The sequence below is a fragment of the Microcebus murinus genome, chromosome 6, assembly GCF_040939455.1.
Source record: "Microcebus murinus isolate Inina chromosome 6, M.murinus_Inina_mat1.0, whole genome shotgun sequence".
Classification (NCBI taxonomy): Eukaryota; Metazoa; Chordata; class Mammalia; order Primates; family Cheirogaleidae; genus Microcebus; species Microcebus murinus.
The window spans coordinates 39,020,706-39,043,553 of NC_134109.1; the positions used below are offsets into that span (position 1 = coordinate 39,020,706).

At 36.4% G+C, this 22,848-nt stretch overlaps 1 protein-coding gene across 1 annotated transcript in view; it reads right to left on the reverse strand.

Moving 5' to 3' along the window:
- The window catches only part of MNAT1 (MNAT1 component of CDK activating kinase), a 203,670-nt gene extending 181,966 nt beyond the window's left edge, over positions 1-21,704 (reverse strand). The window contains exon 1 of the mRNA XM_012777644.3: positions 21,471-21,704. Within this exon, the coding sequence (XP_012633098.1) occupies positions 21,471-21,559 (89 nt within the window). The 5' untranslated portion in view covers positions 21,560-21,704. The remainder of the gene's footprint in view (positions 1-21,470) is intronic.
- Between the last annotated feature and the right edge of the window lie 1,144 nt (positions 21,705-22,848).

The following is a 22,848-nucleotide window of genomic DNA, read 5'->3' on the forward strand; positions in this document are numbered from 1 at the left end:
GCCCTTAGAAATCTCTCCCTACTATAATTTTTTTTAAAAATCCCTAATATATACAAGTTTTGGTAATGTGCTTTTTTGTTGTTGTTTTTTTTTTGAGACAGAGTCTCACTCTGTTGCCCAGGCTAGAGTGTCCTGGCGTCAGCCTAGCTCACAGCAACGTCAAACTCCTGGGCTCAGACGATCCTCCTGCCTTAGCAGCCATATATAAAATATATTTAATATACATAATATATAAATATATATTATATTAATATAATATAAATATATTTTGTATATTGATATTATATTTATATTAATATTATATATTTATATAAATATATTGTATTGTATTAATATATTTATATATTAATATATTGTGTTATATTAATATATAATGCATAAATATTAATGTATTTATAAATATATTAATAATATCAATTAATTAATATTGTTGTTAATATTGATAAAATGTTTGTATTTTATATTGATATATAATATATATGTTTAATATATATTATATATATTTTGTTGTTGTTGTTGTTGTCCAGCTAATTTCTTTCTATTTTTTTTAGTAGAGATGAGGTCTCATTCTTGCCCAGGCTGGTCTCAAACTCCTGAGCTCAAACAATCCGCCTGCCTCGGCCTCCCAGAGTGCTAGGATTACAGGCATGAGCCACTGCGCCCAGTAGGTAATGTGCGTTTTGTTTACATTTTTTGAGATAAGGCCTCACTATATTGCTCAGGCTTGTCGTGAACTCCTGGCTCAAGGGATCTTTCTGCCTCAGCCTCCAGGTAGCTGGGATTAAAGGAGCATGCTGGCCCGGAGTGGTGGCTCACGCCTGTAATCCTAGCACTCCAGGAGGCTGAGGTGGTTGGATTGCTTGAGGTCAGGAGTTCGAAACCAGCCTGAGCAAGAGCAAGACCCCATCTCTACTATATTAGCCAGGCATGGTGGCACATGCCTATAGTCCCAGCTACTCGGGAGGCTGAGGCAGCAGGATTGCTTGAGCCCAGGAGTTTGAGGTTGCTGTGAGCTAGGCTGACTCCACGGCACTCACTCTAGCCTGGGCAACAAAGTGAGACTCTGTCTCAAAGAAAAAAAAAAGGAGCATGCTACAGTGCCCAGCCATGCCTTTTGTTTTAATAAAGGTGAAGGGACTGTATTCGTTATGTATTGCTACATAACAAAACACTCCCAAGCTTGGTAGCTTAAAATAATAAACAATTTATTATCTCATACAGTTTGTGAGTGTCAGGAATCCAAGCAAGAGCAATTTATTTGTCAAGATCTCAGCAGATGGTATAGTCATCCCAAGACACAATTGGGACTAGAGAATCCACTTCTAAGATGGCTCATTTATGTGGCCTTTGGCAGGAGGCCTTGGTTCTTCACCACATGGACCTTCATAATGCTGCTGACAATACAGAAACTGTCTTTCCTGAGAGCAAGTTGTCCAAGGAGAGAGAAAGTAACCAAATAGAAAGCCACAGAGTATTTTTTTAAGGGCCTTGGAAATGACAAATGATCACTTCTGCCACATGATACTGGTCATACAAGCAACCCTAACACAATGTGGGATAAATTACACAAGTGTGTAAGCACCAGGACAAAAAGATCTTTAGGAGCCCTCTTGGATTTGGCCTATACTAGTGAGGAACATAAACAACTGGTTGATGTAGTTTTATGTATGTCCACAAGTTCCTTGACATTTCTTTCATCAAAAAGTGAAACCTAATTCCCCTTCCACTGAATGTGAGCTATATTTGTAACTCTAACTAATATAATGTGGCAGAAATGATGGTGTCTGACTTCCACAGCTAGTTCATAAAAGACACTGTAGCTTCTGTTTCTCTCTCTCAAATCATTCACTTTAGGGGAGAAAGCTACCATGTTGTGAGGACACTAAAGAAACCTTTAGAAGACCCATATGACAAAGAATGGAGGCCTCTTGTCAACAAACAGTAAAGAACTGAGGACTCCTCACAAAAACAAAAGTGAGGTTGGAAGTGCAGTTGGCCCTCCATATACATGGGTTTCACATCATACGAACATTGTATTTTCAGTCTGCATTAGGTTGAAAATAATCCCTGTAAAAGTGGACCCGCACAGTTCAAGCCCATGTTGTTCAAGGGTCAATTGTATATCCTCCAGCCCCAGTCAATCCTTAAAGTGACTACAGCCCCAGCTAAATCCTGATTGTAATCATAGAAACTCTGAGCCAGAACCACCAGCTAAGCCATTCCCAAATTTCTACCCCACAAGAACTGTGAGATAATAAATGTGTATTGTTTTAAGCCACTTAGTTATAGGATAATTTGTTGGCAATAAATAATTAGTGCAATGGTAGAATAATACAATTTCTTGCAAAATAAGTTATTGAGTCAAAAATGAAAACCATATTCTCCAAAGTAGTTTTTTAATCTCCAACAGAAGCTTCCTTTTCATGGCAACAGTTGCCATCTAAGAAATCAGCCATAGCAACTGGGTGTGGTAGCTAGTCTCACATCTGTAATTCCAGAGACTCCTAAGGCTGAGGTGGGAGGGTCACTTAAAGCCAGAAAGTCAAGACCAGCCTGGGCGACACAGTAACACCTCGTCTCTATAAAAAAAAAAAAAAAGTTTTAAAAAATTACTAGGTATGGGATCACACGCCTGTAGTCCCAGCTACTCCAGAGGCTGAGGTAGGAAGATTGCTTGAGCCCAGGAGTTTAATGCTGCAGTGAGCTATGACTAAGCCACTGCACTCCAGCCTGGGTGACAGAGCAAGACTCTATCTCTAAAAAACAAAACAAAACAAACAAACAAAATAATAAAATAAAGTCAGCCATAAGCAATTCAAAAGACAAAAGGAAACTGAAAATTTTTTGTAATACATATGACAAAGTACTAACTTCCTTAATGTCCAAATATTATTACAAATCAATAATATAAAGACAAGCAACCCTATAGAAAAAATAAGCAAGGAACATGAATAGGGCATTTATAGAAAAGAAATATACATAATAAACTCACTAAAAGTATTTAAACAAATTCATTAAAATGTAAATCAAACTACAAAATAGCATTATATACCCAACATATAAGCCAAAACTAAAAACATAAATATCTATGCATAGTAAAGGTAAAGTACTCAATTAATGCTAGCAGGAATATACTAACACAATAACTGAAAAAGAAATTTGGGCATTCCAGTTCTGCTATGGCAATTTAAGCCCACTATAGCCTATTTCTCCTGTTCATTACAACTAAAAACTCTGGATAAAACACAAACAACAACTATCTGAGAACTCTGAAAAGTAAACAAAAGCATTCTATGAAGAAAAATAAAATATTTTTGGTTTTTCAAAAAAATCAGAGAGAGGCAACCACATAGGAGTAAGTTTGACACTTCTCTTTTCCCTTTTCCCTTGTAGCTGTGCCTTGTGGTGGTCCCAGTAACAAAGATATGGCAAAGCAGTGGCTGGCACAAGTAACTAAAATTACAATTAAAAAAAAAAAATTCTTTTCTAAACAGACGAACTAGGAAAGGGAGCCCTTGAGGACCAGGGTTCAAGGAAATATGGAAAGAATTTTAGAGACAAAAGGGAGGATACCCTAAACCTGTATATAAACAAACTCAAAAAAGTTTTGGACTCACCCAAGTTGTGGCCTAGATGGTAAAATCATCAGACAAAAACTTTAAAGCAGCTTGTATTTTCTAACAAACAGAATGTGGTAGAAGTGACAGGATGTCACTTCTGAGATTAGGTTATAAAAAGGCAGTGACTTGAATCTTGGGGACTTAGAGGAAGCCAGCTGCCACATAGGGAAGCAGCTCTGTACAGAGTAAACATGAAAAATCTCAGGTCTGCCAACAACTCGCACAAGTTTGAACGCTCATCCTTTCCCAGCAGAGCATGGAGAGGACTGCAACAACAGAATGACAAAACAGCACCTTTGAAAACATACAATTAACATCACACTAAATGGTAAAAGACTGAATTTCATCCCCCACAAGACCAAGAACAAGGAAAGAATGTCCATATTCACTACTTTTATTCAGCATTATTTTAGATGTTGTAGCATTGTATTAAGACTAAATAGATGAATAAATAAAAATTGGAATAGAAGTAAAACTGTCCTATTTGCAGATGATATGATTATTTACATAAAACATCCTAGGGAATCTACAAAACTACTAGTAGAATGAATGAATTAGCAAAACTGCAAGATATAAGTTAATATTTAAAAATAAATTGGGCCAGGTACGGTAGCTTACCGCTGTCATTCTAGCACTTTAAGAGGCCAAGGTGGGCGGATTGCTTGAGGTCAGGAGTTTGAGACCAGCCTGAACAATACTCTGTCTCTACAAAAACTAGAAAAATTAGGCAGGCATGGTGACGGACACCTATAGTCTCAGCTACTCAGAAGGCTAAGGCAGGAGGATCCCTTCAGCCCAGGAGCTTGAGGTTGCAATGAGCGATGATGATGCCATTGCACTCTAGCCCAGGTGACAAAGCGAGACCCTGTCTCCAAAAAAATAAATACATACATACAACAATTGGGGATACTGTGTAAGTACATAGAATATAATCAAGAAGTATACATCTCTACTTCAGAAATGGCTCAGAGTAAAAGAAAAAAGAAAAAAAAAAGAAGTATATATGTTCAATTTTTAGTTCTGCCTTTTGGTAGAGGAAAAAAACTTGGTATTTGGAGACATATACATATAACTGTCCCCTGTGAGATGTTTATTAATCAATCTACTTTGGTCACATATTTTCAATAATTTCTAATTTGTTACATACTAACTTCTGGATATAATATATAAGTTTCTATTCTAATTCCAAATCATATAAACGAAAATACATAAAGCAAACAAAAGACATAATATATTTCTCAAGGAGAAATTATAAGCACTAAACTTACACTAGCTGTGATAATTTACTGACACCATTCCTACCATAAAGTGTATGTTCTTGCATTTAGTTGCAGCACATTACATAGATCACTTTTTGCAATTAACCTTCAAAAGGAATTAAATATTAATGAGTGTGCCAGATACAATTATGAGAAATAAGACATTCATAATCTGAATAATGGAGAAAGAAACATCTACTGCAACGTAAGACATTTGAGATGTTAGAAATATATTTAAACTACCTTAAGAGTAAGAATTTTTTGTCTTCAATTTTGTTTATCACCCTCAACTTAAAGAAATTCACTACCTTTGCTATCAATTAATTGAGTATAGAGAAAATATGGATAAAGAATTTGTATCTGCCAACATCATATATTAAAAATAATTTTTTTTTGAGACAGAGTCTCGCTTTGTTGTCCAGGCTAGAGTGAGTGCCGTGGCGTCAGCCTAGCTCACAGCAACCTCAAACTCCTGGGCTCAAGCAATCCTGCTGCCTCAGCCTCCTGAGTAGCTGGGACTACAGGCATGCACCACCAAGCCCAGCTAATTTTTTCTATATATATTAGTTGGCCAATTAATTTCTTTCTATTTATAGTAGAGATGGGGTCTCGCTCTTGCTGAGGCTGGTTTTGAACTCCTGACCTCGAGCAATCTGCCCGCCTCGGCCTCCCAGAGTGCTAGGATTACAGGCGTGAGCCACCACGCCCGGCCTAAAAATAATTTTTAAGACATCAATTAGGTATTAATTTAATGGCAATATTAGCACTTTTAGAAAATAAAGTAATATTTAGCTCAGCAAATTCCTGATTCATTAAAAAAAATCTTTCTTTCTAATTGCTCATTTGTATGTGTGAGCACACATACATAAGATCAGAAGTTAAAAATTAAAATAACTGGCCGGGCGCGGTGGCTCACGCCTGTAATCCTAGCTCTCTGGGAGGCCAAGGCGGGCAGATTGCTCGAGGTCAGGAGTTCGAAACCAGCCTGAGCAAGAGCGAGACCCCGTCTCTACTATAAATAGAAAGAAATTAATTGGCCAACTGATATGTATATAAAAAAAATTAGCCGGGCATGGTGGCGCATGCCTGTAGTCCCAGCTACTCGGGAGGCTGAGGCAGAAGGATCGCTCGAGCCCAGGAGTGTGAGGTTGCTGTGAGCTAGGCTGACGCCACGGCACTCACTCTAGCCTGGACAACAAAGCGAGACTCTGTCTCAAAAAAAAAAAAAAAAAAATTAAAATAACTTATCTGTAAAAGTATTATGTACAGCCAGGTGAAAGCACTCTGAAAGACCAAGGCATGAGGATTATGAGGATCCTGAGGTCAGGAGTTTGAGACCAGCCTGAGCAAAAGCGAGATTCTGACACTACTAAAAATAGAAAAAATTAGCCAGGCATGGTGGTGCGCACCTATTATCCTAGCTACTCAGGAGGTTGAGGCAGGAGGATCTCTTGAGCCCAGGAGTTGGAGTTTGAAGTGAGCTAGGATGACGCCACTGCACACTAGCCCAGGAGACAGAGTGAGACTCTGTCTCAAAAAATATATATATATTATGTACAATTTTTTCTTTTTTCAAAAATGTTTTTTATTATTACCCTATACCATCTTTTCAATAAAACAAAATAGACATCTTTAAAACAAAACTATCGGCCAGGCGAGTAGTTTGAGGTTGCTGTGAGCTAGGCTAACGCCACGGCACTCACTCTAGCCTGGGCAACAAAGCGAGACTCTGTCTCAAAAAAAAAAAAAAAAAAAAAAAAAAGCCTAACTAAAACTAAAATGCAAATGTTATATAATGCAATAATATAATGTTATAAATGCAATATGTTATAAAGTACAAAATTATATTTCTAATGTCAAATAGTATAGAAATAGACCATTAAATGGTCCTCATATATGCTCCAATAAACCTCAAAAATATAGCATCTGGCATGTCACACTTCACCAATCCTATTATTTTTTAAAGCTTTTTTCCCCCATATCTTCTATTGCAAATCCACTCTACGTCAGTAGCAAGAAATAAGGTCAAATAAAACAACATATTTTGGTTACATTTTCTGAAATAGTACCAAAAGTATGATGCTTTGTTGGTTTATAAACAAGTTAGTTATTGCCAGAAAATAAACACTGTAGAATTATTTCTGAAGATACTATACTTAACAATGGTAGATTTTAAAACATTTATATTTTAATGAAATGAATTATTTCTAAGTAAATCAGAGTTAGTGCTAGATGCAGTTTGCTTCAGTTTACCTGAAATTAGAATAGCAGGCTCATTAAATATATATAAATCAATGATGCAGAGGCACTGCCATATTGATGGAGCTCTCATTAATTTTCAATGATATAGCCACTTTCATACTTGTGTTCTAAAAAAGAAATTGAGTGAAGTACACAATCATTTGTCTTTATCTCAAAATTCTGTTTTTTACCTGTTCCAACTTAGCAAATGAAAGGAAAACCGAATACTCCAAAACATTTCTCATGAAGTCTGTTAAATTTTACATTTTCTTGCCTTTTTGCAGAGCATACATATATTTGCTTGTGCATGTATCTAATATATATTTCTTGATATACAACATAAAAAGTATTAAAAATTAAAAATACTATAAAATAACATCCTCCAAATCATTTCATTGCATAAACAATACAATTCATTTAGGCTTCCTAATTGGCATTGATCATATCTCAAAAACCAAATTCTATGACATAGTTTATCTATCATCGATCAAAAACAAAGCTGTGGCAAAATACAGGATTGGCAAAAAAAAATCATTATTGAATGTTTAAAGTTGTTTTTTATTTTAAACTAGCATCCAGGAAACTAAAGTATAAAAAGAAAATTATTCTAAGTAGATCAAACTGATTTTGATAATGCTATAATATTTTCATTTTATGCATAAAATGGGTTTGAATTACAATCTGATTACATGACATTAGTAAAAATTTTATTTAGCACACATGTGATCAAAGTTTAATTGAATAATTTCTAACTTGGATTTACACAAAAAGAAGAGATAGGCCCAGTTGGATATGCAACCACATATCCTTTTTTTGGGCTTCCGTTTCACCACCTGTTATAAAAAGGGTCGTGGGCATAGAATACAACTAGAAAGATGATTGCTAAGCTCCTTCCAATTTGAAATTAACTGAGTCTGCCAATCCTATCAATCCTTTTAATAAAACAAATAGCACTTTGTAACCTATACTCTTGCACAAGCTTCCATCCTAAGCCTGAGAGCCAAATCAGACAACACATTCTACTTCCCTAAAAGTATTTCAGAGGCTGATTTGGAAAAAATTATTTATGGAGTTGGAACCACCCAAACATTTTTGTTACCTTGATGCTAAACTTGCAAAACCTTTATCAGTTTCAGATGCCCCCACAAAATAAATTGCTTCCCAAAAGACCCTTTTGCTAAATCAGCAGAACGGCTACAATTAGATTATAGGACTTCAGATTTTTCTTTCTTTAATATTACTTTTTTTTAACAAATAGCTTATTTAACAAAGAGCAAAAAGCCTACTTTCATATCTTAATTGCAAAGAATATTTTTATAATTCTAAACTTTCCTTTTCTTCCTTGTAAAAAAAAGAGAAAAAAGTAATTTCCTTCTAATAACTCAAAAGAAGAGCTAACATACTATAAACTAACGGGGTAGAAACCACATCTGCTACTTTTACTGTTGTATCCCTGGCACTGTTTCCAAAACTCCTTGAGCACAAAATTTACTTAAGATAGCTAACATAAACTACAGGTTCTTCCTTGGAAAGATCTATATGGTAGGGCCCAAAAATTTATATTTGAAAGAAGCACCCCAGATGATTCTTAGGATAAGTGAAGTTTGGGAATCAATAGCCTGAAACATTTATTGAGTATATGAGAAAGACTGCAAACATATTTATTAGTAAACATCAACAACTAATAAATTACTGTTATCTCACATTTTTCTTTGAAAATAGGCTTAACACATTTGAAACCAGAAGAAAAGCATTAAAATCTCTAGGTTTAATTTTCATTCAATGATTCTATTTGCTGTCTCATGGACTAGTTACTAAGTAAATAGGAAGTAAATTACTAAAAAAGATTCCTTAAACTTAACCTAAAAAACTATATTTTTTGCATTTAAAATACTAAAAAAATAATTCTGTATAGATGTTACCAAGTAACTTTTCTCTTAAATTTACTTGAACTGCATCTCAGCTAATCCTCATAGTCACCTTGTGAAGTAAACTGATTGTACAGATAAGAAAACAAAGGTTTAACAAGACTGACTAAATTTCCCTAAATCGCACAGCTAATAATAAGTAGCAAACCTAGGATACAAATTCAGACAATCAGACTATATCATTACATATTTTTTAGACATACATTTCATGCCCACAGCAGAAAAAAAGCAATGAGAAAAATTAATTCTGTTTCTATTTGTACTTTTATGCCAAAAGGAAACTAATGTGCTACTGTTTGGGGTATATGTATTCTTACAGAATAAAATAATTTGCATTTTAACAAATAAGCTTGAATATCTACGAGGTAGCTTCAACTTATCCATTTCAATTGTGGAGTACAAATTTGAGAATAAAACTTCCAGGGAAAGAGATCCTAAAGAGTGTCCATGAAGCCAAAGATCCTATGAAACTTCTTGGTATCTGCAGGTAGAACTTTATAAAAGGTTTCCTCCAAAACAGAAAACTATATATAGTTATGTGCCACATAAGAATGTTTTGGTCAAAGACAGACCACATGCACAACAGTAGTCCCATAAGGTTATATTGGGGCTGAAAAATTATGTCTGAGCCATCCTAATGTCATAGTATTACTCATATGTTTGTGGTGATGCTGGTGTAAATAAACCTACTGTGCTGCCAGTCATATAAATGTATAGCACATACAATTATGCACAGTACATAATACTTGATAATGATAATAAATGACTACGTTACTGGTTTATGTATTCACTATACTATACTATTTTTCTTGTTTTACAGTGTATTCCTTCTACTAATAAAAAAGGTAAGTTAACCATACAGGCAGGTCCTTCAGGAGGTATTCCGGGAAGAAGGCATTGTTATCATAGGAGAGATGACAGCTCCATGCCTGTTATTGCCTCTGAAGACCTTCCAGTGGAAAAAGATATGGAGGTGAAAGACAGTGATATGGATGATCCTGACCCTGTGTAGGCCTAAGCTAAGGTTTGTTTGTGTCTTGGTTTTAACAAAAAAGTTCAAAAAGTAAAAAATAAAATATTTTTAAAATAGAAAATAAAAATAATAATATTTATACAATAAGAATATAAAAAGAGAAAATAGTTTTGTATAGCTGTATAATGTGTTTGCGTTTTAAGCTAAGGGTTATTACAAAGAGATAAAAAAAAATTTAAAAATTTAAGTTTATAAAGTAAAAAAGTTACATAAGCTAGGGTATAGTTATTATTGATGAAAAATATTTTTATAAATGTAGTATAGCGTAAATGCAGTGTTTATAACGTCTACAGTAGTGTACTGTAGTGCCCTAGGCCTTCACATTCACCCACCACTCACTCACTGACTCAGCCAGAGCAACCTCCAGTCCTGCAAGCTCCATGTGTGGTAAGTTCCCTATACAGGTGTACCATTTTTTATCCTTTATATTGTATTTTATTGTACCTTTTATATGTTTAGATACACAAATACCATTGTGTTACAATTGCCTACAGTATTCAACGCAGTAACATGCTGTACAGATTTGTAGCCTAGGAACAAGAACAATACCATTTATGTTTGCATAAGTACGCTCAAGGTTCACACAACAATGAAATCACCTAACGTGTCGACACGTTTCTCAGAACATATCCCCATCATTAAGCGACACATTTTATTTATATATAGATATATACATATACATGAAATGAATCTTAAAAAAGAATTTCCAGTGTAGACTTAGAGAAGAATAGAGTGGAGATAGAACTATGTATACATACACCTACAAAAAGAAACACTACAAATAACATAATTACTAAATATTGTATAAACATAGTTTTAAAGGACTACAACATTAAGTGATGCTCAGTAAGAAAAGGAACTGAAATAAGAATATTAGCACACACTGTATCCTAAAGACTAAAGTATACTAATAGTCATTTTTAGTGAAACCAAAAAATACATATTACAGCCATAAAATAACCAGTCCATGATAAAAAAAATTCTGTATAAAGTGATCAGCACCCTCCCTTATATTGGAAAAGTTACAGCTAATAAAAATAATTAAAATTTTAATATCTTATGAAAGAGTTTTATTAATGATGTAAGGTCAAAGAAAAAACTAAAGCTACTTATTACAATGATTTTCTAATTAACTATTAAGTTAAATTACCCAAATTTTAAGAGCTTGATGGGGGCTGGAAATTATCTATTCTAAACAAATAAACAAATCAAAGTTATATGGCTGGCCAGTTTATAGCAAAACTAGAACCTTGGTCTTCTAATTCATGATTCAGTGTTCTTTCTACTACTCAATCTCTCTCTAGATTATTAAAATACATGGGACACCAACTCTTACATGTGAGGTGAAAGCAAAAAACCACAAACCTAGGTGCTATAGCCTATTATACACCTAGGGCAAGGCTATATGGTGTAGCCTATAGATCACAAAATCTTGAGATCTTCATTATAATTATCATTCAGAATATATGAGATGTCAATTCTCTAGAGCTGTTCTGAGCAGTTCTGCTAATCAACTTAAAACACTCTAATTTAAAAAAAAAAAAGGAATGGTTAGAAAAGTTTGTGGAAAAATCCAAGGTAGTAAGAAAAAGTAAGCAGAAATACAACAGAGAAATGTTAAAGGGACACAAGCAATCCTGAGGTAAAGAAAATAAACATGAACACATAGAACTGAGAAAATCTGCAAGATTACAGGACAAAGTAAATGTCTTAACAATAGTAAGGCCAGCTTTTGCTAACAAATATGACGGATTAACTGATGCTAGACTAGTCTTCCCACCATAAGCTACCATAAGACAAACAAAATGTTTAAGATAATTGTTTACAGGCATTAGACAACAGAAGGACAAGACATCCCTGAGAAATTGGAAACTCACAAAGTGAGCCCTACAATGCCCTCAGCTTTCTACCTGGGAGCAATTGCCATAACCATAGTCCAGCAAGCAAGAGTTTAGGAAGGGTACAGTAGTTGTCAAAGCTCAATAGGAAGAAATAATAGTTCAGTGCAGCTGATGTGGCTGAAATCTGCAAGGCTTGAAGGCATGTGGTATTTCCCCAGAAATCCTTAGCCAAGGAATAGCCTGCACATGTGCAGGGCAAAACCAATTAAGGCTTAAAAGAGAGTGACTAAGAGAAGAATAGATACTACAAGCTAAGGAGTATTGGATATATTTGGAGTTCCTACCAACCAGAGCAAGGAAACCACATTAACACCTTATTAATACCTCAGACATCCAGTTGAGATACCAAAAACACCTCAACTAAGAGTAAGAACCACATCCTAGAATAAGACATTCTAGACTCACCCTAACAAAGACTAAAATCAAGCCCCACAGGTTTTTCAAAGGATTAAAAGTTTATTGGTTGAGTTACACTAAAGTAAAGAAACACAATGGGTTCTCCACAGATTCATTCTAGCAAAGAATAAAACCAAGCCTACACAAGTTCAAGGTAATCAGCCAGTACTTTGAACTTTGAATTTTTAAAAATCAACACTTTTCACAAAAAGATAAAATCCAGGATGGATCTCTATAATGTGCCACCTACAATTAAAAAGTACTAAATATGCAAAAAAATTCAATTAAAGAAAAACAGAAAAATATGACTCATGGTCCAAAAAAAAAGCAATCAATAGAAAGTAACCCTGAAATAGCAAAGACATTGGATCTAGCAGACAGAAATCTTAAGATTAACTATTATATTTTAAAGGAATTAATGAAAAATATGTTCAAAGAATTAGAGGAAAATATATTCAAAGAACTAAAGGAAAATATGATCTGCACAATTGTACAGATAGGAAATCTCATCAGAGAAACAAAAACTATTTAAGGCTGGGCGTGGTGGCTCACGCCTGTAATCCTAGTACTCTGGGAGGCCGAGGCAGGAGGATGGCAAGAGGTCAGGAGTTCGAAATCGGCCTGAGCAAGAGCAAGACCCCATCTCTACTATAAATAGAAAGAAATTAATTGGACAACTAATATATATAGAAAAAATTAGCTGGGCATGGTGGCACATGCCTGTAGTCCCAGCTACTCGGGAGGCTGAGGCAGGAGGATCGCTTGAGCCTAGAAGATTGAGGTTGCTGTGAGCAAGGCTGACGCCATGGCACTCACTCTAGCCTGGGCAACAAAGTGAGACTCTGTCTCAAAAAAAAAAAAGATAATTAATAACAAGTGTTATCAACTGTGTAGAGAAACTAGAATCTCCATTCACTGCTCAGGGAAATGTAAAATGGGGCAGCCACTTTGGAAAACAGACTGACAGTTCCTCAAATGGTTAAACATAGAGTTACCATATGATACAACAATTCTACTCTTAAGTATATACCTGAAAGAAACAAAAACATTTGTTCACATAAAACTTGTACACTAATATTCATAGCAGCATTATTCACAATAGCCAAAAAGTAGAAACAACCCAAATGCTCTTTAACTGATGAATGGATAAATAAAATGTGGTATATCCATACAATGGAATGGTAATCAGCAATAAAAACAAATGAAGGGCCAGGTGCAGTGGCTCATGCCTGTAATCCTAGCACTTTGGGAGGCGTAGGTGGGAGGACTGTTTGAAGCCAAGAGTTCAAGATCAGCCTGAGCAACATGGTGAGATCTTTTCTCTACAAAAAACACAGACAAATTAGCTGGGCATAGTGACATGTGGCACACACGCCTGTAGTCCCAACTACGCAGAAGGCTGAAGCAGGAAGATCGCCTGAGCCCAGGAGTTTGAGGTTGCAGTGAGTTATGCTGATGCCACTGTACTCTAGCCCAGGCAACAGAATGAAACACCTGTCTCAAAAAAAAAAAAAATCAAAAAAAAACTACATATCCTTAAAGACAACTAAATGTTTAAAGCAAAAATAACAACGTCAATCATATATAGAAGTAAAAGATACATAATACCTAGAGAAACCACTAAAATAATAAAAATAATAATAAAGAGATATTTGCTAATAGGCCAATACTTAAATATATCTAATTAATTCAAAATAAGGCAGGAAAGGAGCAAGAACAAAAAAAAAGGGATAAATGGAAAGCAAATAGACTTAAACCCAATGATATCAATAATTAGATATAAGTAGACAAACACACCAATTAAAAGGCAGAGATTGACAAATTAGATATGCCAAGATCCAACTATGTGCGGTCTACCAGAGATAAGACACACATTGGTGGAAAGTAAAAGGATGGAAAAAGATATACTATCAAACAGTAAGCATAAGAAAGCTGACAGGGCCGGGCGCGGTGGCTCACGCCTGTAATCCTAGCTCTCTGGGAGGCCGAGGCGGGCGGATTGCTCGAGGTCGGGAGTTCAAAACCAGCCTGAGCAAGAGCGAGACCCCGTCTCTACTATAAATAGAAAGAAACTAATTGGCCAACTAATATATATAGAAAAAATTAGCCGGGCATGGTGGCGCATGCCTGTAGTCCCAGCTACTTGGGAGGCTGAGACAGAAGGATCGCTTGAGCCCAGGAGTCTGAGGTTGCTGTGAGCTAGGATGACGCCACGGCACTCACTCTAGCCTAGGCAACAAAGTGAGACTCTGTCTCAAAAAAAAAAAAAAAAAAGAAAGCTGACAGCACCATATTAATAAGAGACAGAAACTTTAGGACAAAGGATATCACAGGAGACAAAGATGTTGTAAAATCATTTCACAACAATAAAAGGAGAAATTCATCAGGAAGGCATAACAATCCTAAATATGTATATAACAAGAGAGCTTCAAAATACATGAAGCGTGACCAAAATCTAAAGAGAGAAATTGCCAAATCCACAATCATAGTTGGAATAATTGATAAAATGAGTAAATAAAATAAATCATTACAGATATAGAAGATATGAGTAACACTATCAACCAAGCTGACCTAACTGACATTTATAATTTTATAATACACTATACCCAACAGCTATAGAATACACATTCTTTTCAAATGTACACTGATTATTCAAAGACAGGCTATATGCTAGACCATAAATAAGTTTTCAAAAATTTTAAGAGTATATTCTCTGGCTGGGCGAGGTGGCTCACGCCTGTAATCCTAGCACTCTGGGAGGCCGAGGCGGGCGGATTGCTCGAGGTCAGGAGTTCGAAACCAGCCTGAGCAAGAGTGAGACCCCGTCTCTACTATAAATAGAAAGAAATTAATTGGCCAACTAATATATATATATATATATATATATATATATAGAAAAAATTAGCCGGGCATGGTGGCGCATGCCTGTAGTCCCAGCTACTCGGGAGGCTGAGGCAGGAGGATTGCTTGAGCCCAGGAGTGTGAGGTTGCTGTGAGCTAGGCTGACGCCACGGCACTCACTCTAGCTTGGGCAACAAAGTGAGACCCTGTCTCAAAAAAAAAAAAAAAAAAAAGAGTATATTCTCTTACCAAACAGAATAAAATTGGAAATTAATAACAATATATCTAATAAATCCCCTTTTCTAAATTTCCCACCTAAAATGAGTGTCTTTTCCTGATTTTTCTCCCCAGAGGAGGTACTGTATATAAAATAAGACCAGTATATTCATTAAAAGAAATGAGTTAATACCACTTATTAATTTTTCTTGTAATTAATAAATTCAACCTGAATCATATAAAACTTCTAAACATAACAATTTAGAGGAAATATAGAGAACAGAGTGACATATTTAACAATATTACAGATATGCAAAAAGCAAAATTCAGACTCTTCAGGATAACTCTTCAGAATAAACTAGTAACAACACTAAAGGAGAGAGAAAGAAATGGAAGAGAAAAGAGAAGAAAGAAATAGAGAAAGATCTTAAGTAAATACGGCAAAATATAGACTTTCACATCAGGATGGTAGTTATATGGTTTTGCTTACCTAGTACTTTGTGTCTTGCGTATGTTTAAAACGAAAAAAAGTAGATTTGATAAAATCAGATACATCTAAAGGTTCCAGAGACTGGTTTTGCCAAGAATGGTAGGGATAAAAATTAAATTATTAAAGACTATGGTTAAATGAGAATTAGATATAACTGATTCCATCTATTCAATATGCCTTCGGAATTATATAGAAAGCTCATTTATTGAAATAGGTGTCTTGGTAAAGAAAAAAATTACTGTTTTTTGTAACTGAGACAAAGTTCATCCTTAAATTGAAAAAAGGAAAAAAAAACATGAAATCAAATCTATGTGCATGCAATCAATTAATTTGTGTACTTGCTGGACTGAATTTATACATAAGTAAATATGCTTCCTCAATTGCTATCAGCTAAGGAAGAAAGGTCTTTTCATAATGTTTCCCCTCTTTATTTTCTCTTTCTATTCCCATTTTTTTCTCATAAATAATGTTCCTAATTAATCTTTCCATAATCCTATACTTCCTATCTTTCATGAAGCACTACTCACTTTATCACTTACCTCCTGAAATGTCTTTGCTACTTGAGGACACAAACAAAAAATAAGTTAATCAAATCCTGTGGAAGCAACCTTCAAGACAGCCCAGTGATCCCTGCCTCATGGTATTCACACTCTTGTGTGTGAATAACCTCCCATACTGTAACAGTAAAATACACCAGAAGTGATGGTATGTTGCCTCTGTCATTGGGTGTTTTGTTTTGTTTTGTTTTGTTTTGTTTTGTTTTGTTTTGTTTTGGAGACAAAGTCTCACTCTGTTCCCCTGGCTAGAGTGCCGTGGCATCAGCCTACCTCACAGCAACCTCAATCTTCTGGGCTCAAGCCATCCTTCTGCTTCAGCCTCCTGGGTAGCTGGGACTACAGGCATGTGCCACCATGCCCGACTAATTTTTTTCTATATATTTTTAGTTGGCCAATTAATTTCTTTCTATTTATAGTAGAGATGGGGTCTTGCTCTTGCTCAGGCTGGTTTCGAACTCCTGACTTTAAGTGATCCGCCCACGGTGGCCTCCCAGAGTGCTAGGAATACAGGTGTGAGCCACCGTGCCCAGCCTGTCACTGGGTTTTAAAAAGCTCTGCAGTTTCCAGTTCATTCCCTCTCTCACTCTTTCTCTTCCCTCCTTTCCCTCCCCCCATCATGTCACTAGTTCTGGGAGAAGATATATCACAAGAAGCCCTATGGAGGAGTTCATGGGGAGGAACTGGAGCTTCTTGACAAGAGCTACATGAGTGACTATGGAAATAGATACTCCAGGCCCAGGGAAGTCTACACTGCAATCCTAGCCAACAGCTTGACGGCAGTTTCATGAAACTCTGAGCCAGAATCATTCAGCCAAGCTACTCTGAGATTCCTAACCCTCAGAAACTGTATAATAAATGTTTGTTGTTTTAAGCTAGTAATTTTGGAGTTTATTCATTACACAGCAATAGATAACAAATAAAAATATTAATGCTAAATAATAATACCTGCTCCTCCAGACTAGCAAGTATATTATTAAAATGTCTAAATTCAATCCTATGAAATACATGTTACACAAACAATTCAACATACTACCAAATCAAAATAGTTTCTCATTAAAATCCATGTTTTTGCCTATAAGAATGCAAGACTTAAAAAAATAATAATAGTCAATATCAGCAAAGATGTGTGGCAATAAGAATCCCCATACAGTTGTTGACAATATAACTGATTCTATCTTCTTTTTTTTTTTTGAGACAGAGTCTCACTTTTGTTGCCCTGGCTAGAGTGAGTGCTGTGGCGTCAGCCTAGCTCACAGCAACCTCAAACTCCTGGGCTCAAGCGATCCTCCTGCCTCAGCCTCCCAAGTAGCTGGGACTATAAGCATACACCACCATGCCCGGCTAATTTTTTGGATATATATTTTTAGTTGGTCAATTAATTTCTTTCTATTTTTAGTAGAGACGGGGTCTCACTCAGGCTGGTTTCGAACTCCCAACCTCAAGCAATCCGCCCGCCTCGGCCTCCCAGAGTGCTAGGATTACAGGCTTGAGCCACCGTGCCCGGCCTCTATCTTCTTTTTTTTTTGAGATGGAGTCTCACTCAACTCCTGGACTCAAGCCATCCTCCTGCCTCACCTTCCTAAGTAGCTGGGATTACAGACACATGCCACTTTGCCCAGTTTAATACAATCTTTTTGAAAACAGCTGAGCAATGTTTATCAAATTTAAAAGGTACAAACTCCAACACAACAATTCCACTACTAGACATTAACCCTGTGATTTACCTGCTATATCCTATGATATTCCTGCATAAGTGCTCAAAAATGTATATGTACATATATATACACATATATATGGATGTTTACTCCAGTGAAAAACTGGAAACCTAAATATGAATCAAAAAAATTGGGGTTGGGCATGGTGGCTCATGCCTGTGATCCTAGCACTCTGGGAGGCCAAGGCAGGACCATTGCTTGGGATCAGGAGTTTGAGATCAACCTGGGCAACATAGCAAGATCCTGTCTCTACCAAAAACAAAAAAAATTAGCAAAACATAGTGGTACATGCTTTGTAGTCCCCAGCTACTTGGGAGGCTGAGGTGGGAGGATCACTTGAGCCCAGGAGTTTGAAGTTACAGTGAGCTATGATCATACAAATGCATTCCAACCTGGGTGACAGAGTGAGACCCTGTCTCTGAAATAAATAAATAATAAATTTCTTTAAAAAAAATTTTTATGAAATCAATTGAATTATAATTGAACAATGGACTACTATCCAAATGTTAAAAATAAAGAGGAAGACATATACATATTCATTTAGGAAAGCTATCAAAGATATACATATGGAAAAAATAAGAATACATATATGATCCTGTTTATGCTAGGGGAAAAAAAGGTTTTCTACCCAAACACATCCACATTTGTGTATGCATAGAAAATATCCGAAAAGATACAGAAACAACCTAAAAGTTGTTACCTCTTGGGAAGAAAATGAACCAGAAAAATGTTTACATTTCATGTAATATTTCATGTTGCTTTCATTGTTGTTTATATAATTTTAATTTTTTAAATGAATTATAAAAAAAAATCAGTGAGCTCTCTCCTATATTTATTGATACAGAGCAGAGTTTTAGCCTAGCCTAATGTACTACTTAAGGATAATTGATTAGAGAACATGCTAAAGAGTTGATATTATGAAAATTATAATAAAGTCATTATAATTAAAGCTGTATTTTCACATTTTATAGTGTATTGAATTCATTTAAAGATAATTATTATTGTGCAAGTCTTCCCTAGCAGGCCAAATAAATCATGTTTTAATTTCATTTCTGCTTATCACCGATAATATACACAAATAATAACTGATAGCCAATATATATTGAATGTGACAGAAACTCTACTAAATAACTCTAAATATTTTACATATATTATTTAATCCTCAGACTATGAAATAGGCAGCATTATGTTCTGTATTATACAGATAAGAAGAATCACTAACAAAAAATTAGTCATTTGCCCAAAGCCACAGACCCTATAAAAGTAAAGAATTTGATATCAGACAGGCTTTATTCACTTTGTTCAAATTTCAAGTCAAAAAAGGACTATCGGCCAGGCGCAGTGGCTCACACCTGTAATCCTACCACTCTGGGAGGCCAAGGCAGGAGGACTGCTTGAGCTCAGGAGTTCAAGACCAGCCTGAGCAAGAGCAAGACCCCACCTCTACTATAAATAGAAAGAAATTAGCTAAACAACTAAAAATAGAAAAAAGTAGCCAGGCACGGTGGTGCATGCTTATAGTCCCAGCTACTGGGGAGGCTGAGGCAGGAGGATCATCCCTTGAGCCCAGGAGTTTGAGGTTGCTGTGAGCTAGGCTGACGCCACAGCACTCTAACCCAGGCAACAGAGTAAGACTCTGTCTCAAAAAAAAAAAAAAAGGACTATAAAGTGGGGTCTGAATCTACCAGGTTTGCAAATTAACTAAAATAAATGCAACACCAGCATTGTCTAAATGAATTAGACAATTCTTAACTCTTAGTCCTAAAAAAAAAAAAGATACAACAAAAGCAATTCCCAATTAAATATTTTATAATCATTTACTAAAAAATGCCATTTATAGCACTGAAATCCTATAATCTTCCCTGATTTGCTAATTTCTGCTAGGCCAGAAAATTCCATTTAGCATCCTTTCAGTAAATTACATTTAGTATCTTTCTAAAAACCAACCTGTCTTTCCTTTAGCACCAACTGTAACAAACCTGTTAAAGGAAAATGGAGAGAAATGGAAAAAAGTCTCTCTAAAAACCTAACAGCCAATGTTGGTTGGCTACAACCTACAATGTTTGCCTTGCTTCCCTTTTGTATGTATTCTATTTGATTACTTTTACTTTATTTATTATCTTAAACCATTCAATAACAGTCTCCTATACTTCCTTTGCTGAATAAAGCAAAGGAAAATAAAGATTAGAAAAAGGAAGCAATTAAGTAAATTAACAAATCCATTATAATAAATGTAATAACTACAGCTAATCATGCAATTATGCTTACCTAAAGACCTTGTTTACCACAGTGTATATTATCCTTTTTCTTTTAATCTCTAAAAACCTCAGAGAAACTACAGGAATGTAATATGTGCTCACCATTATATGGCACCTTTCACCTATGCTTTTTAGAATCATCTTTACTAAACAACATCTAACCTTAAATCTACCAGAAACACTTCGACCAATTCCTACACTTATTCTTCAAAATACACGAACTCAATTTCCTTTCTTCCACCCCCAAAACTGGCGTTCTATAGTAAGAATTCCTAGATTCCAATTCTAGTAAGGCTCACCTAATAAGGGGCCTTGAGCAGTCTCGATTTTCTTCTCTGCGAAATGGAAATGATACCAGTAACCACTTCATGGGGCTGTTATAGAAATGAAGTGACATAATTCATGATAAGGCGCTTAGAACAGTGCCTGGTACAAAATGTGTGCTCAATAAATGCCAGCCATTATTATATCTCCATAATTAACTGCCTAGAGTCCAAGTTTTCCTCATTTTAGTGATGACAGTCTAACCGAACTCCATCAGGACAAGGGGGCATACAAACGAGGTTTTCAAATTAACTCATACAATAAAGAGCAGCAGTATACACTCATAGTGATTTTAAGTTTTCAGGACACTTTTGCTCTTTTTCAATAAAAACATTTCGTACAAAACTAAAGAAACACTCTAATCTCCCATGCTTTTAACCAGCAATATGTCTGGACTCCATCTAACACAGAGACTAGAAATACAATCGGTATTTTCAATGGCTATGGAGGGGGAACCTGACAAACTGCTGGGTACCTCATTGGTAATCTGCAGTTCAAAGCAGGCCAGAGCTTCTCAGGGCTTGCGGCTACAGTCCATTTAAAGTCACAACGCTTCCTTTACACATTTTCCTCCCCACTGTTGAAATGAACGATGCCCTTTAATCCTCCCAGCCTAAGCCGAACATCTCCTGGCTCTCTCCTCCCACCCTGAGCGTCTTTCCCTCAAGGAATCCACCGCTGTCCGACTCACAGAGTGTGTCCGCACACGTTCACCATCAGCTTCAAGGAGGGGTTCCGATATTTCGTGGTCTTACACCTGGGGCAGCCTTGATCATCCATGGCGCCTTCTCTCCTGCCAACTCTACCCGAACTCCTGCTTCAGCCACAGCTACCTGCAGCAAGCCCCCTCAGACCGGACGCCAAGCAGGTTTCTACCGACAGGCACTTGGCAGAGACGGTCCTTCACGAAAGAGCACCGGCTGGAGGCAAGGCACTGCAACACAAACGTTCCGGTAGCGAGTTCTCGTGTCCTGCAGCTGGAGCTCGGTTTTAGCTTTCTGTAAAGCAGCTCAATACCTTGGATTTGACCTGGGCGAGGGGACGGAGGGCCGGGCCATGGGGGCGGGGGGTACGCCTTTTAAAACAACAAATTAGCACCTAGTTAGGGGGAAAAAAATCATCTTCTGTCTGGAAACATTCCTATGATTTCAAAGGTTTATTCCTAGTGTACATATTCGAATAATTCAGACTAGTAATTTCTTCTGGACAGTTTGATAGCCTGTACTTTATACTTCTTCTTTATACTTTCATAATCATATGAGCTCAAAAAATAATACGTTTTGCAGATAAAAGTTTGAAAAAGTTATCTACCCCCCGTCAAAGACATTTATTTTCCAAAACACCTAGGAAAATATCATATCAAGAACATACACACAATTTTATACCAATAACTCCAAGATCTGAGAGCCTGAATCTCTTTGGAAATTGTAAGCCATGTTCACTGCACTTATCAAGAAGGCAAACAAGCCGGGCGCGGTGGCTCACGCCTGTAATCCTAGCACTCTGGGAGGCTGAGGCGGGCGGATTGCTCGAGGTCAGGAGTTCGAAACCAGCCTGAGCAAGAGCGAGACCCCGTCTCTACTATAAATAGAAAGAAATTAATTGGCCAACTAATATATATATAAAATTAGCCGGGCATGGTGGCGCATGCCTGTAGTCCCAGCTACTCGGGAGGCTGAGGCAGCAGGATTGCTTGAGCCCAGGAGTTTGAGGTTGCTGTGAGCTAGGCTGACGCCACGGCACTCACTCTAGCCTGGGCAACAAGGGAGACTCTGTCTCAAAAAAAAAAAATAAAATAAAATAAAATAAAAAAAATAAGAAGGCAAACAGAAGTCTCTGAACAGCTCTATTAGATCATAAACCCCACCTACAACCCCTGCCCCCTCAGACCAAGACCCCACGCCAAGCAGGTTCCTACCAACGGACACTTGGCAGGGATGTTCCTTCGTGAAAAAGCACCACTGTAAGGGACACATCTTATTCAGCTCCGAAATAAGGATTTGTTGATACTTAATGAATAAGAAAAGTAAATGAAGAATTAATGAATTACCATCAAATAATAGTGTAAT